The sequence below is a fragment of the Eublepharis macularius genome, chromosome 12 (genome assembly GCF_028583425.1).
Source record: "Eublepharis macularius isolate TG4126 chromosome 12, MPM_Emac_v1.0, whole genome shotgun sequence".
In the NCBI taxonomy this organism is placed as follows: domain Eukaryota; kingdom Metazoa; phylum Chordata; class Lepidosauria; order Squamata; family Eublepharidae; genus Eublepharis; species Eublepharis macularius.
Genome location: NC_072801.1, coordinates 36,888,882 through 36,904,543, shown reverse-complemented (window position 1 = coordinate 36,904,543; position 15,662 = coordinate 36,888,882). Strand labels below are relative to the sequence as shown.

The following is a 15,662-nucleotide window of genomic DNA, read 5'->3' as shown; positions in this document are numbered from 1 at the left end:
TATTTTTCTGACTTGTTTTTATTGGTTTTAAGTTACAAAGATTCAAGGCAGAAGGCAAGTGTGTTATTCAAGTTCAAGATGACTGGGTGGAAGTGCACCCCTCACTGCACAGGTCAACAAAATAGTTCTTAGATCCACTAAGTTTGCAAGCCCCTTTTCACTGTCCACATGAGGCAGGAGCTTACAAGGAGCTTAAAATGAGAGCAATAGCAATTTCTCTTTAAAAAATGCTACTTTTGCCCAGGAAAAGGGTGACTTCCTGTCAATCTCCCCAGCATAGATTACAAATATTACCAGACTCACAGCAAACATCATTTTAGGAAGGTGAGCCCGTTTCCCCTGATCTTTGTATCCCTAGAGATCCATCATGCCTGCAATGTAGAACTGCAATGTAGAACTTCCAGTGCAGTGCTTCCTGCAAGCCCTGCCCTCTGTGCTAAAAGACATCAGGGGAAAGGGCGGGGCTTGTTCAAAGCTCTGCCCCAACACACAAGATGCAATAAATAAGGAGGGGGGGGGGAGCTTCCTAAAAAGGAAAAGCAGCAGATAGAGCTAGTGATGATGATAGTTGAAAACAAGGCTCAGCCTTGATGCTTGGCAGACATGCAAGCTGCCCAGCTCTGGACTAAGACATGTATCCAAATGGCTCACGCCCACCAGTGTTGAATATCCAGTCCAGCTCTCCTCCCTCCAACTGGCCTTAAAATGCCTCCAGTGAACAATCACTATGGGTCCCTGGTCTACCATGAGATTCAAAATCCATTTTAGGTTCCGCTTCGTTTAGGGTCTTTGGAAGCCATTTCCCACCGATAGGGAGCTACCCCATACTGGAGAACAGAAGCAACTACCTTAACGCAGCAACCTTTATAACTCTTCTAAACCCCTACTGCTGCTTCTAAAACATTCTCACTTCCCCAGGGGAGAATCATGGAAGGCTGCAGAGTTTAAAGAAAATGCTTTGTGTGCCTAGCTTGACAAGAACTGGGTACGGATGCCTGTGAAGTTCCATTCCCAAAGCCCAGGCTTAGTAGAGTGGCTTCTGCCTTGGGGAAAGGCTGCTCATAGGGGTAGGAGTGCTCTTAGATCACTTGGGAGACTGAAAAGAGGAATGCCCTAGCCGTGGTTTCTACCATCTCCAGGGGAAAAGCACATGGAAACATTTTCAGCTGCAAGGGGTTCTAGAGCCACAGGAGCCTTCTGCCGCTGGGAGCCCAGGCCAGCCCTTGGCACGCACCTAAACATTGCATTTGCCCACATGTCAACCTAGGAAATCAGGTTTTTATGTCACATAGTCAGCATATCACATTTAACTGAAAAGTACGTTTCATTTCCATTGTCATTATCTCTAGCAGCCCCCATAACAAACCTGATCCCTTTATAGTATTTGAAATGTTAATTCCATTCCAGCCAGCTGCAAGTAAGTGGGTTGCAACCCCCTTTCTATTATATTTACCTCAAAATTCAGGTCTCTGGGTTAACAAAGTAATTATGTTCACAGCTTGGGGGGGGGGAATGTCCAATTATTATTATTATTCTTTTAAAATCAGATGCGTTAACACACAGAAAGGCAAGTTTCATAGGGTGACGGGAGGAAACTAGTCTTCTTTTTGATAACAGGCCTGAGCAATCTCCATCTATTCCTTCAGCTAACAGCTCGTGCTAGATGGAACAGAGGTAGGGAAGACAGAACCAAGGTTTTCTGAGACGAGACAGTACCAAGCAGATGAGTCCAAGGTGCCCCCCCCCCTCTCTCTGCTATTACTTTGCAAAGCATCAGGTTCCTCTACCACCACTCTGAGCTTTTGGGGGGATATAAACAGACTGTGGGTCTCAAGGATCAGAATGGAGTGGAAGACCAAAAAACAAACCCAAAAGTTGCCAGCCACTGTAGAATGGGTCAGTTTGTACTTGGAGAGGTGGGGTTTGCTGCTCTCAATTAAAGCCAGGCAAGAAGGAACTGAGGCAAAGACATGATTAGTAGAAGGGTTCGCTTAGCGCCACCTCTCAAGGTCTGCATACTCAACAGATGGCAGGATAACCAGCTCCTTGTCACAAGGATGCAACAAGCAACTTGCACCCAGAAACCTGGACAGTCACCTCTCCAAATGTACACAGCGCTTGACGAGGGAAGGCAGTGCTAGGCTCTTGGACTTCAGAGCAGGATGGAAAAGTGTCCAGCTTCAACTGCTACCCCTTCTCCCCAAGCTGGATCTGCCAGGCTGTCCAACTCTCCTATGAAAGGCATCTGGATAAGTTTCTGGGCACACAGCCAACAGAAATCAAGACGATTATGTCCACAAAAAGTTATACAGGTAAAGCACTTAGATTCTGGAAGCGTGATTGTGAAGGGATTTGGCACATCATTAAACCCAAAGTGGCTCAGATTCCAGTAGCAATGTTAACTTTGATCATCTGAGGAAGACACTGTGGTGCTTCTCTCCAATTTGCTCCAGTTGAGACCTTATGTAGTCTTGCTTCCACTTTGCCATTTGATCAACTTCTCTGGCGCTTATTCTGAAAATGCTGCAGGAGGCTCTTTGCCCATTGCTGAAAGCCAGCAGATAGACAGGATTGCTCCACTCCAGTAGGAAGAAAATGGACTCCAATTCTTCAGAACTTGCTGGGCTGAGCACCCTCCAAAGGCAACAACAGAGCAAAGAATGCCCAGAACTTAAGACCGTGCTGTGACCTCCGTAACCCGTTTGCGCAAGTGGAACATAAACTCTGTCATGGTGGCACCTAAGCTTTGGTTGATGAGGTATCGGGGAAGCCGACCCTGAAAGGAAAACACATAAGAGTGAAATCTGAACATTTGCTTCATATGCACATTATGAAGCCGTTTGTTTTGAGTGTCAGGCTAGTTCTGGGGAGACCCAGACTTAGCCTCTAAATCCAGTGAATGAACAGGGTCAAACACCTACACGCACAGCCTAGCTTACTTTGCAGGATTGTTGGGAGAATCAAATGGGAAAGTATGGCATCCTGAGCATAAAACTCAAAATAGACTGGCATTGTTAACAACCCATTGCTTATTAACAATAGATATCACAGAAATGTTTCCTTTTCTGCTTAACGGCTTGCCTCTGCTCACATTGTGGTGGATCCATGGGCCAGCATTACAGCAGGAGCACAATTTACATCCCATTGCTAGCCACTGCCTTGACAGCAGAATAGCAGGCCTTCTGAAGGAAGAATACCACCCCCCGCACACCCCTGCTGCTAACTGGCCTCTTACAAAATGGAAGTCCCTTGTGTTTTAAGGTTACAAGACCCTCCCTAATCTGTACACCAGGGACTGCCAATGAGGTAAGAGAAGCCGGTCAGGAAAATTTTAAAGGAGAACACTGGCAGCAGAGTGCCCTTAGGGAGCTTGTTTTGTTGTGCCTTTCAACTCTTTTTTTTAGGGCTGCTTTTTAGCATTCTGATAGAAACGAATTTTTATCAATTGCTACTGATTTTCCCTGCTTTATGTATCTTTGTATTTTATCTTTGGCTCCTGTCCTGCATCCCAGTTTGAGCTGAGTGAGTGTGAACCAAGGAATCCTGCCAACAGGAACAGAGGCCTCTTTTCCACCGGGGCCTTGCCACAGTGACCCTGGCTACCAGACCGTGGGCATTTAGATTGTCACCACTCACCACCAGTAAAGCCGATTTTTTTTTCATCAGCATGAAATCTGGTCCAAGACCAGGGTGGTGGTGGTGGTGATGAGCATTATCCTATTGAATGTATCTCTTGTGCTTTTGATTAGACGGGAAACTGTCTTCTACCAAGTCAGACCGCTGGTCCTTCAAAGTCTGTACTATTATGTTACCACCCACTTCAGGTCTCACTTTGGGGTGGGAGAAGTGGGACATAAGCATTTTTAGATCCATATATACAAATAGTTGTAAAATAAAACAGTTTTCTGTCACTCTGGAAATGTTTTTCAGAAAGCAAGCTAAGAAATAGTTTTAAATCTGTAAAAGATGTTGCAAAATAGGCATCCATCCCTTGGGTTTCCTTCACGGAAACACTTGCTGACTTGGCCATGAGCAAGCAGGATCCCCTTAGGGAGAGGTCAGTTTACCCCATTGTTCTGAACAATGAAAGAAAGCAGAACTGGGGAGAAGCAGACTAGTTCATGGCCCGAAGCCCTCTTTAGCTCCTAAAATCCCAGACGTGCTTTTACCTTGAGGTCTGCATTGAGTACCCATATCAAGGTGCAGAGGTTTGGATTCGTGGGGCATTTCAAGGCAACAAAGCCCCCTGGCCCATTCTCCGCCCTGAGAAAAGAAGAGAAAGCTGGCCGTCAGAGCAGAAGCAGGAAAGGAGAAGAGTGTTCCAAGTAGCACAGGGGCCAGGATTTAGAAAATGATCAAGCGGTCCATCTGAAGGTGGCATGCGATGAAAGCACAAAAGTAGCAAATAGGTACTCTAAAGTTTTTAATGTTCCAGCTGAAAATTCTTTCTAGTGATGTTGTAAAGCCCTACGTTAAAAGTTTGAGAGAATTATACACGCATATAAAAACAGTTGTGAAATAAATCAGTTTTCAGTCACTCTGGAAATGTTTTACAGAAAGCAAACTAAGAAATAATTTTAAATCAGTAAAAGATGTTGCAAAATAGGCATCCCTTGGGTTTCCATTACCTTCATGGAAACACTTGCTGACTTGGCCATGAGCAAGCAGGATCCCCTTAGGGAGAGGTCAGTTTTGGCTTGCCACTGGAAGGTCTACACACACATGGCTCTGGTGAACTTTATGGAAAAGCTATTCCCTAGAACTGCGGTGCCACCAAAGCAAGAAAAGGGCAGGGACTAAGGCTAGGCTACAACTTTCAGGAAAGGAGTCCCCACATGCAGACACACAATAGCCTTGACTTGAAAATCTCCAGGGAAGAGACTCTCCCATGGAAATACAGAAAATGATACTAAGTGCAACATGTAGCTTCCTGAGAAACTTAAGTTTCTAAGTTCTCATGTGCTGAAAATATGTGGGCAATGTCTAGTGACATCTCAGAATGCAAAGAAGTAGCTGAACAGCATTTGCAGTAGTTGGAGGAGGTGGGTGTGCTTTCAATCTCACTGGCTTTCCCCAGGGCCAGCAAAACCAGAATGAACTATGCAGACGGGAAAAAAATGCAGAACAGGTTATAGTAGGAACAAATATATAGAAATTTGCTCTATTTACATTTTATAAGCCACTTGACACACTGCAAAATTCTAATTGCTTTAATGGAAAACACATGCAGCCTTGGTATTAAGTCACACCTTTGCTATTAAAGAACAGTTATTTGGGGCCAGCTGTACAACAAAACATTAATGTTAAAAAAGAAAACACTGACACAGCATTACACTAAAGTCCCAAAGACTGAAGTGTTCTATGCCAGCCAATTTCACAAACATTAAAATCAGCTCTCAGACCCATCCAATCTTCCACCACAACCACTAAAGGGAACATGCTTCCAGGTTCTGGTTGTTTTATAAATGGCTATCAGCAGCCATAGTTAAAACACAGATTTTGCAGAAAGACCCACAATCACAACTATGTCGGTGCAAGTGGGGCAGAAAATGAGAATACTGGGGCTATATCCAAATGCTCCATGTGATTCCTATATTCATACACACTCATCGTATCACAGGGCCAACATTTGCATACCACACACAAAACCTGGATGGGGTTCCCCACTGCTAATTAAACACACACACCCAAAACTAGGACGGCCTCTTGCCTGTCTCTGCTAATGCAATACAAGAAGATGCACAGTCAGGTAGTGGACCCAAGGAACAGTGCAGGGAGTAAAAGTGATTCTGCAGCAGGGGGGCGGGGGAACTGACATAATCCTTCCTCTCTTTCTCTGCAGGTGGAAAAACTATTCCTACTGAGGACCGACTGCTGCACCAACAAAGGCCCACTGGTACATCCAGCTCAAGTCTCCTTGCTCCAAATCAGACTCTACCCTAAATGAGGGTTTGTAAATGGGAACAGGAACTGAGGGCCTGCATTCCTCCTGCCTTCTCCCTAACCTTATCACAGAGTGCCCACCCAGAGTGGAAACAGAAAATGAAGAATCCTCCCCAAGACTAACTTAGCATTTCAGCGTTTTTGTATTAAACACTGGGACCCCATTTTAAAAAATTCCAAAGAATCACAGAAATACTATCTTGAAAAGGGAGCTCCATTTTTCACCAGGCGAGTTCCAGGCTGCTCTGGCCTACAGAACGGATACTGCCCAGATCACAGATTGTCTCAACAGCCAAAGAGGCTCCAAGCTAAAAGTCAATGACTTTTTAATGTGATTCCTTGAGGAAATGAGTTGCTGAGCCCAGCCACCCAGCTGGTCATCTGAGGCTCTGAAAACAAAAAGGGTTTGTTGTTGGGAGATGCTCGGCCAGAGGTTTGCTCATCACAAGACGGCAGCAAGGAGTGGCAGAAAGGCTGGCGCTCAGGAAGAGTGGCAGAAGAGGAGCATCACTGGAAAGTGGTTCTTGGGTTACAGGAGGAGTGTGTGCATGTGTACTCACACATTCATAGATTGTGAGTCACATGCAGGATGTGTTTGTGCATGCTCACACAAAGTGAATAAGAGAAGCTCCTTTGACATGCCATGGCTATATGCATTTAATCGGTGGTGCAACGAACAGCTTTCAAGAAAAGGATATGTCGGAACATTCCTCGCCTCAAGAATATACAGAGCCATGAGAAATCAGGCACACAGGTCCTCCAACTGGAATATCTCAGGTTGCATGGCCCATGGATCCAATCTGCAAACAATGGTTCATTCCTGCAGCACAAGGAGCCTTCCACAGAAGGGAGTCTTGTGTTGGTGGAAGGCCTCTCTGTACCATGGAAAAGCACTCCTGTCAAAGGAATGAATCCATGGGAACCAAACACCCTTCCCCCCCTGGGACGAAGCTGTCAGTCACGGAGAGTTTCACCTTTGTGGTTAACATCTCAGTATTTTCAACCACTGAAGATCAAATATATTCCCATGATGGGGAACATCATCTTCTTTTTGACAAAAGTGAGGGATTCCTAGCCAAACTTTTTTCAGCCTCACAACCACGATAAAAGAACCTGACCCAGCTACGACCAAAAGAGGACAGGAGCAGCCACGAATATGGCTTACATGCCCCCTCCCCTTCTTGTATGGTGTCTGCCTAGAGGGTGACAGAGACGTGGAGGAGAGTAGCGGAACTCCTCTGGGATCTAAACTGGGTTGTAAGAATGAATTAAGCCAGGGAGAAATGAACCAGAAGGAGTGGCAGGAAGGAAGGTCCAACTTCCCTCATCCACCTACTTCTTCTGAGGTTTAAAATCAGAACCCCTCCCCAAGCACACACTTTATGCACCAGTGGGGTATAAGCATGCTTTATGAAGCAGGCAGATATGATGTTATGTGAAACAAAAATGGTGCAGTATATGAAGAACAGCAAAGAAAATGTAAAAATTTAAGTGCAACGAACTAAAAAAAAAAATCAACATGAAGTCATCACGGCAGGACAACAGATACTCTTTAAATTACAACCACAGATATTTGGTTTAATAGACAGTAGATGCTCAATATCTGGTTTCTTATGTATTTGACAGCCACACCTAGTAACTGTGAAGTTCTGAAACACAATTCTCAGATATGTCTACGCATTTCTGGGAGGAGGTTTAAAAGCAGATCTGGCAGTTATTTGTCCACGGAATTATTATACTTGTAAAATTTGCTGTTAGTGCGGGACCTCAGGTTCATAAGAATATTTTAAATTTCCCGCCTCCCAAACCTTAATGAAAATTGTAGTAAAAATAGAGGCCAGGAGAAAATTTAAATCTAAATAGGTATATACCTAAATTTCCCAGGACCAGTAAATAATCTCTTAAAATTGTGAGTAAAAAAAGTTAAAGTTGGTGGATTGGATCCTGTGGATCTGTTTCACTAACTGTTCCTTCCTCCAACAGAAGGATGACACAAGATGTCTTGAGCTGGAGACAGGTTTGGAAAACTCCTGGAGACTTGAGGATGGTGACTGGAAGGGAGGAGCTTGAGGAAAAGGAACAGCAGGGGTTGTGACGTCACCTCCAGAGTTGCCATTTCCTTCAGGGCAACTTATCTCTGATGACTGGAAAATAGCTGCAATTCCCAGAGAACTTCAGGCCCCGCCCTGAAGTTGGTAACCCCACCTGGAAGAAAGTGCCATGGATCTGCAGGATCCAAGCCAGTGGATATATTTCTTTTTTAATTGGCTGGTTGATGTTATTGTTAACTGCGCTTATATCTTCTCGAGATGCACTTCAACTGAAAAATTTAACCCTCAACCCCCTCCAGCTCCCCAGAAGTTACAGATGAAACTGAATGTTTCAATGCTGTTACCCACTGGAAACCTTTGTGATGGCAGAAGCCTAAAGGTAATCAATTGAGACCCTCAACAACCAAATGCTTTTACCTGACATATTTGGAAGTTGGTGGGCGCGAGCTGTGAACCGTTGCCATCCCTGCTGAAATGTAGCGGTCTCTCCTTCTCTCAATCCGACGCACATTAACAAAGTCCCTGGGGCCACAAAGAGGAAAGCAAGAGGTCACCAACTCAGTCAAAAAGGAAGGACCTGGTTAGCCAAGCCCACACCCACCTGGGGGAAACCACACCGCCAGCGGCACCCGCAGCCACGTCGTAGGATATTGTCGTGTTGTCGTCAACTCGTTGCAAGATCTATGGAGAGAGAGAAACAAGAGCAAGTTTTTACTCATCTCTGCAGGTAAACTAGTCAAAGAAATCGGGCATGGGCTTCTCATTCAAGAAATCCTGCTTTGTGAGACGGATAAAGATTTCTGACAGAGTGTCCAGTACCTCCACACAAATGAATCTTCTAAAATTCCAAGCCAGCAAAATGCTTTGATTTGGTACACAGATATCGAACATGCCCCATTAAACATCTGGTTGTTAATTGAGGCCAGACTAACAAAGCAATATTCTAGACTGAAAGCCCAATTATTCAGATGCATGCAGCTGAAGAAGTAGTCTCTAATCCGCAAGAATTCATAATGGAATAAAATACTGTTAAGTCTTTAAGGTGCCACTAGACAAGGAGTTACCATCACCAGAGGCTACTTTAAGAAACATGTCACTGGTAGCAACAGGCTGATTCAAGTGACCAGTTATGAACTGTTTACCTGGCATGTTAACAAGGTTTTATTCCATAGGACCATCTTCTCAGGCTGGAGAATCATCTCCTGGTAGACTATCTCAGCAGGACACTGTAGAACAGCCTGCAAAGAAAGTGGCACTTTTTAAGAGCCTGGCTCAAACACTTATTTTTATTTATTTATTTTATTCAACTTATACCCTGCCCTTCCTGCATGCAGGCTCAGGGTGGCTTCCAACAAATATACTGTTAAAATACAATAACAACCAATTAACGTATTAACACATTAAAATTCAGGCGCTATCAGACAGATCGGCTACTACAAGATCATCATAAACCCCGGCACCACCATGATATAACTCAAGTTATATACCACTTCTATGGGTTTCATTTGCAGCCTTCTCTTGAACACCATCCCTCCCAAGGGTCTTGAAGGGGCTGAAAATAAGCAAAACCTACAGAAAGCAAGTACTAAAACCTGTCTACTTATCATTCCCCAGCAATCAAAGACTCACATTGTGATATGTCTTTCTTGCTCCCAGCACCCAATAACAGTGTTTCACATAAAGCTCCTCAAATAAGAGCTTGTCTATCAAGCTTGAAGGGCACTGGGAGTGCTCAACAGTGAGGAACACTGGCATGCTTTCAGCCATGCTGCTTCTCCTGGGCAACATACAGTTGCTGTATTGGCACTTAGAAACCATTAACCCCTCTATGAAGGGGAACATGGACAGTGCGGTTAGAGAAGCAACATCCGTTCACCTCCCCTTGCAGTCTTAAAGAGAATACTTCTTCCATATGTTAGTTCTGACCAGCCAATCCTATCCAGTTTATCCGGGAGTTCAGAAAAGAAGAGACTCTGCTTTGGGCCCCGCTTAAGTGGAAAGAAAATGAAATGGTTACAGGTAGGCACACAACACCATTTTCTCAATAAGCGAGATGTCACTTATTGATATGGTGGTAGCTGCATTCCATGGATCATCCTGGCACCATACCTTGAGAATGAAAACCTTGCCATAGAATGGCATTTCAAGGGTGTGAATGGTGTCTCCAAAGTCCTGCAAAAGAAGTGGGGAAGGCACATGAGTTCCACAGCCCAAAACAGGACACGCTCTTCCGAGAGCTTCTGCAGTTGATTCACTCTTGTTTACAATCATTTATTTTGATGGACAGTCCACTCCATTCAAAGAGTACAGGATGGAGAAGAGTGTGCTAAACAGGCTATCCTACCCACAACCTCTGAAGGCCAATCCAGCACCACATCATCCTCAGAAAATGCACCAACTCAGGCACTGGTAAGTGTCCAGAGACAGCATTCCAAAGAAGGGGGAAACCATCAAAAATGCCTTTTGGCACTCCCCTCATGGATCTAATTTGGTGCACAAATGCACAATCCCAGGCAAGAAGAGAGTGCCAGTGTAGTGTAACAGAAAGCTGGACTGGGATCTAGGAGGCCTAGCCTACCTCACAGGGTTACTGCAAGGATAAAATGGGGGACAGGGAACCATGTACACTGCCCTGAGCTCCTTGGAGAAGGTGCAGGACAAACACATACCAGACAAATGGATGTTATGATGGAACACAAGAGGAAGACGTAATCTGGCTGGACTCTCCACTCATAATGTTCAGTGCCAGAAAGACCAATTATGTAAATTGAAAAAAACCTGCTTACATTGATGGTTTTTGCATATTTTGTTCTGTAAGCCAATGGTAGGAGAAGCAGAAGCACTCAAGACCCATCCCTGATCAGTGAGAACACGGCCATGTCCTTACATTTGTGCAGCCGTGGCTTACCCCATGCGTTCTCAGCAGGTCCTCTCATTTGTCTCGGATTGCTTTTGGGCTTCTACAGTTCTGCTGCTCCCTATCTCTCATTTTAGGGCTGTAGATACAAGCAATTCTCAGCAGGCACTGCTACCTAGCAACTATCAACTGCTAGCACCAAATGATGAGCAACCTCCAGCTACTGAGCCACATTCCCTTGTCTCAGTACAGCAGGGCAGAGGCCAAGGCTGTAGACCTCTGCTTTCAACACTTAGGAAAGGATGAGGGCAGAGCAATCAGATGCCACAGAAAGTACACTGTGTGCTCCCAATACTAGTTTTTAATGTGACTTTATAGTGAAGAATTCCCCCCTCAAGCCACTCTGAGAGCCTCTTGGAGCTATATAAACAAGATATGAGTTTTTAAAAAAATAATTTCTAGAAACCCAACTGCATGGGCATCTCCCCCCCCCCGCCAATCACATTTACAGAATTTTATTTTAAAAAGAATGGTACTAATTGGCAACTCCGGTTTGCAATACAGTTACCACTTTGTAAAAGACTCTGCATAATTATTCTGAAAAACAAAATTCTGTCTTTTTCTTCCTAAGGGTAGTACCTCTATTTACTGTGAAGGAAACATCAAAAAGAATTACAAGAACTTCTCGTCTCATGGTAATATTTCCCAGTTTTATAAAAGCATGCCAAGTTACTTCTGAGGAACTTGAAAAACGCCCACTCATACCATAAGTGAGGGAGGGCTGCACTCTGGAGAACCGGCCACTACTTCTGTTTAAAACTGACCCATGGGGAAGACCCTAATGGGGCCTTACGGTCACGAAGAAACCATCCGCTTACACTGCATCTCTCAAAGGTCCAGTTTTCTTCTTGAGCTAGGATCTGATCCATTGCTTCCATGGCCATCTTGCCTTGCCCAACATATTCCCTCTCCTAGGACAAAGCTCAGATTTAGTTCCAAACAGACCATGACGTAGCAACAGCCACCCACCCGCACAGAGACCACTTCTCATACATCCCAACTTCCTGACCTGCTTTGATCACGCCTTCTGGTTAAGTGACCGTGGCAGAGAAGAAGGGATTCTGAGTAGTGTGCTGACGATAAGAAAAAAAACCACTTCCCTCTGCAAACTCACTGGAGCCTCTCATGAAGCCCATCATTAGTTTAATCCCTCCCCCTATTGGGGCAGTAAGTACTGCAGAAGTATTTACCTTTTTGCTTTTTCTAAAAAAAAGTTAATTCATGGTTACTCACCTATGAGCTTCTGCAGTAAAGCAGGATCCAAGACCAGCCTTACAAACCCTTTTAGCAAGCCACCCCACCTGCCTAACATTCCAGCTGGCCATGGCCTTTCCCTCCGCACCTCCTCCTTCCCATCTCTTCACAGTACTGCATGCGGCCACTTACCTGTTCACAATTGCTACTCACCACAAGACAAACAGGTCTGCCTGCCACCTGTCTGTGGTGAGGGGCAACTGCTGCCAGGCCGGGCGTGGCCCTTCAGCAACACAGGTAATTGTTCACTTGTGCCCCTCCCCTCCCCAGTTCTACAAAAGCCATGTCTTAATGTAAGCAGCAGCCCTTGTGAATGACCACCCTAAGCAGTCTGATGAAAGGGAACAATGCTGCCCCCCAGTGGCTGAGAGAAAATGACAATTCATGGCTAAAGCGCTTCCTTCCGTGCATCTAATGAGGCTTTTGCTTTTGGAAGAGTTCTGCTGGTGAGCATCGTGTTGTCCTATATCAGAACTAGCCAAAGACTCTGAGTTTGGGAAAAGCAAGATCTGGAGTTGGGAACTCTGAAATATTCACTTCCTATGAGTTTGATGCTACAACAAGGTTTAAAGAAATTTTTGTGGTAACAGCCAGACAGCCACCAGAGGGCTGGGCTGATAGCTAAAGAACAATGGAAGCCACAATATTGTTTTGGAGAAGTGACTCACAAATGACAGAGCAGAACAGTGAGTGAGAGGATCCCTGCCAAAGCTGCAGGTAGGCATAAATCACACACAACCACTGCAACAGTAGGACTAACAAGCACTCTCCAGGCTTTCTATTATGAATGCATAGATGACTCAGAGAAAAGGTCCTGCTTCCTTCCTGGACACTGGTTGCATGCAAAGAGAGGATCATGGCTTAGTGGCAGAGCATCCACTTTGAACACAGAAGAACCCAGGTTCAATCCCCAGCATCTGCAGGTTAAAAAGGGTCAGGTGGCAGATGATGCGAACAACCTCTGCCTGAGACCCTAGAGAGCCACTGCCGGTCAGAGGAGGCAATACTGGGTCTGACTCAGACTGGCAGCTTTAAGAGTTACTGCCTCCTTTTACAAAAGCCCCATGAAATCAAATTAAGACAGACAGCATTTCCAAAATACATTCAATGATTCAAACTCTTCATTTTATTTATTTATGTTATTTATAGTCCGTCTTCCTCACTGAAACTCAAGGTGGATTACACAGTATGAGTCAGTAAGTACAGTCAATATCGACATTTCAATAAATATGTAATGGGTGTATACATGCATATTTGCAAAGGTTTAAAAACCAATACAGAGCTGAAGAAATGCTAAAACAGAGCACAAGCAATACTACGACTGACATATTAATCAATACAGGAACTACCCAGTAGGGCCATTCTTACAGCAATAGTAGTGAAGTCTATGGTCCCTCAATATTTACAATAATAATAGTAAAGGCTGTGATCTCTCCTTATCCCTTTTCTGATGGGTTTCCTATCCCTTTACTGAATGATCTCTTTTGAGACCACTTCCTTACAGTACAGCCCTCTTGAATAATTCAGTTTTGCATCATTTGCAGAAGGCCAGGAGAATAGGAGCTTTCCTAACCTCCTCAGGTACCCCATTCCATAAAGTGGGGGCCAGCACAGAGAACGTACATGTATGGGCAGCTGTTGATTTTGCCCATGTGCTTGCCACATTAAATCCAACACCCTAGCTTTCAACTTTCTGGACATCTTCGTGTGCGCATCTGTTCATTCACTGTGGTAAGCCTTTACATGCACACCAGATGCTATCTACGCCACATCAATGAGGCAAATGTCGAAGGTGAGGGCTTTAACATCCTATCAGAAGCACACATGAAAGGCAGCAGCAATAAGGTCAAGTCCACCCCAGGCTTACTTCATTGGTTAGTTCCCTCTTTCCCAGTAGCTCATCGTCTGACTCATCTGACCCTAAGGATAGAGAAAAAAAAAGGGAACAGTTTGGAAAACTGAGAATATATAAGTGAAAGATGGGAAGAGGCATTTATGTGCTACCGGCCCAAACACAGTGCAGTGACTCAAGCCAGTCAGGGAAAAAACAGGGCATGTGCTCTGTTCACTAGCTCCAGAGCAGAGGCTCTGCAAAGATTTCTACCAGCCTCCCAAGCAACTGCTTGGCAAGGCACAGTGAGGAAGGTGTTGATGAACCACAGGGACTTGGATCACACCTATGCATCAGCAGAACAGGAAGTTTCTGGCATTCCTTTCCAGGCCTGCACCACCACTGCTAGCCCAGTCCAAGGCAAGACCCTGCAGAAGTGCTGAGGGGCTTAGCTTGAAGCTGGTAGGCCACGGGGTAGACCCAGGAGGGGCACTCCAACCAGGGGTGTGGAAAAGGCTCTATTCCTGAAATACTCACCCAACTTTTCTAAAAACAGGGCACAGAAATGGCACCCTTTATGCTAGCTCTCTTCTTAATTCCTCCTTCAATCAAAAAGAGGTACAGATAGCTATTAAGCCTCAGGGAGTGAGTCTGTGCCTCTGATGTTACTGTCACTGGACTGCTACCAGAAGCCACATTTTGCTAGCCCAACAATCCAGAACTGAAACACAAATGTCTGCCAGTGGGCCCCGGGTGAAGAACTGTTCATCACCTGCAACAGATTCTGGAGGGGAATAAAACTGGCCGTCGGAGAGCGCTCCTGAATAGAGAGGGGGTCCACGGGCCACTGCAGCCTGAGCCGCCAAGTACCCTGAAAAGGGAAGAAAAAAGTACTTATGCTAACTCATAATTATGACCATTTCACCACACCCTTCCTTCAGTTCTTTTTGCCTCCATTTTATCTTCACAAAAATTCTGTGAGGTTGGCTGGGATGGAAGAGAGTAAATAAGCCAAGATCTCCCAGTGAGAGTCCTGGTTGAGCAGATGTCAACCCACAGGATGCAGCACTCTTTCCTACTATACCATCCTGGCTGTAACATTATATCCAGGACTTAAAGCTGCACAACCCTACTCCTGTTTGGGGAAAAAATACAAGACTGCGCTTGAAGAGAAGGAGTGAACCTCTCAGGAATCCTTGCTTCCCTGTAGACAATGGGGACGACTGTTTCACTGGAGTCAAACAGGGCAGCCATTATAATAAGCAACTCCAACAGAAATGTCGGCAGAGTTTTATCAGCAGTGCAAACATTAGCAAAACAGGAAAAAACCTGCCCCCTAATCTCTTGAAGGGGGTGGGCACACAAGGGCTGGCCTCTTTGTTCTATGCTCTGAGCCCAAAGTCTCTCAGTGGGAGGTAGTGGAGCACAGCTCAGTTGGGAAAAACACACTGACTGTGTGCTGCATTCCATTCCCAAGAAAGGCCAGTTAGCAGGTTCTCCAAAAAGAGGTGTGAGGGGGAAAAAACTGGCCTGACAAAGATGACTTTGCAACAGACCCTTTAGACTAGCACTGCATAAGCCAAATGGCACATATTTCGGCATGTCTGTCAAGTTGCTGGGCCCAGCGCTGAATCTGCTATTTAAGTTGACATCTGAGCATCTTTGG

At 45.1% G+C, this 15,662-nt stretch overlaps 1 protein-coding gene across 7 annotated transcripts in view; it reads right to left on the bottom strand.

Annotated features, from left to right (window-relative positions):
• Nucleotides 1-15,662, bottom strand: part of STARD3 (StAR related lipid transfer domain containing 3) — a 39,491-nt gene continuing 23,829 nt past the window's right edge. For all 7 annotated transcript variants that reach the window (XM_054992800.1, XM_054992801.1, XM_054992798.1 and 4 more), the window contains 9 exons: nucleotides 14,769-14,867; nucleotides 14,033-14,085; nucleotides 11,730-11,822; nucleotides 10,104-10,166; nucleotides 9,137-9,232; nucleotides 8,596-8,675; nucleotides 8,412-8,516; nucleotides 4,170-4,263; nucleotides 1-2,776 (listed from right to left, as the gene is read on the bottom strand). In XM_054992800.1, coding sequence (XP_054848775.1) covers nucleotides 2,672-2,776; nucleotides 4,170-4,263; nucleotides 8,412-8,516; nucleotides 8,596-8,675; nucleotides 9,137-9,232; nucleotides 10,104-10,166; nucleotides 11,730-11,822; nucleotides 14,033-14,085; nucleotides 14,769-14,867 — 788 coding nt within the window. In that variant the 3' untranslated portion in view covers nucleotides 1-2,671. The remainder of the gene's footprint in view (nucleotides 2,777-4,169; nucleotides 4,264-8,411; nucleotides 8,517-8,595; nucleotides 8,676-9,136; nucleotides 9,233-10,103; nucleotides 10,167-11,729; nucleotides 11,823-14,032; nucleotides 14,086-14,768; nucleotides 14,868-15,662) is intronic.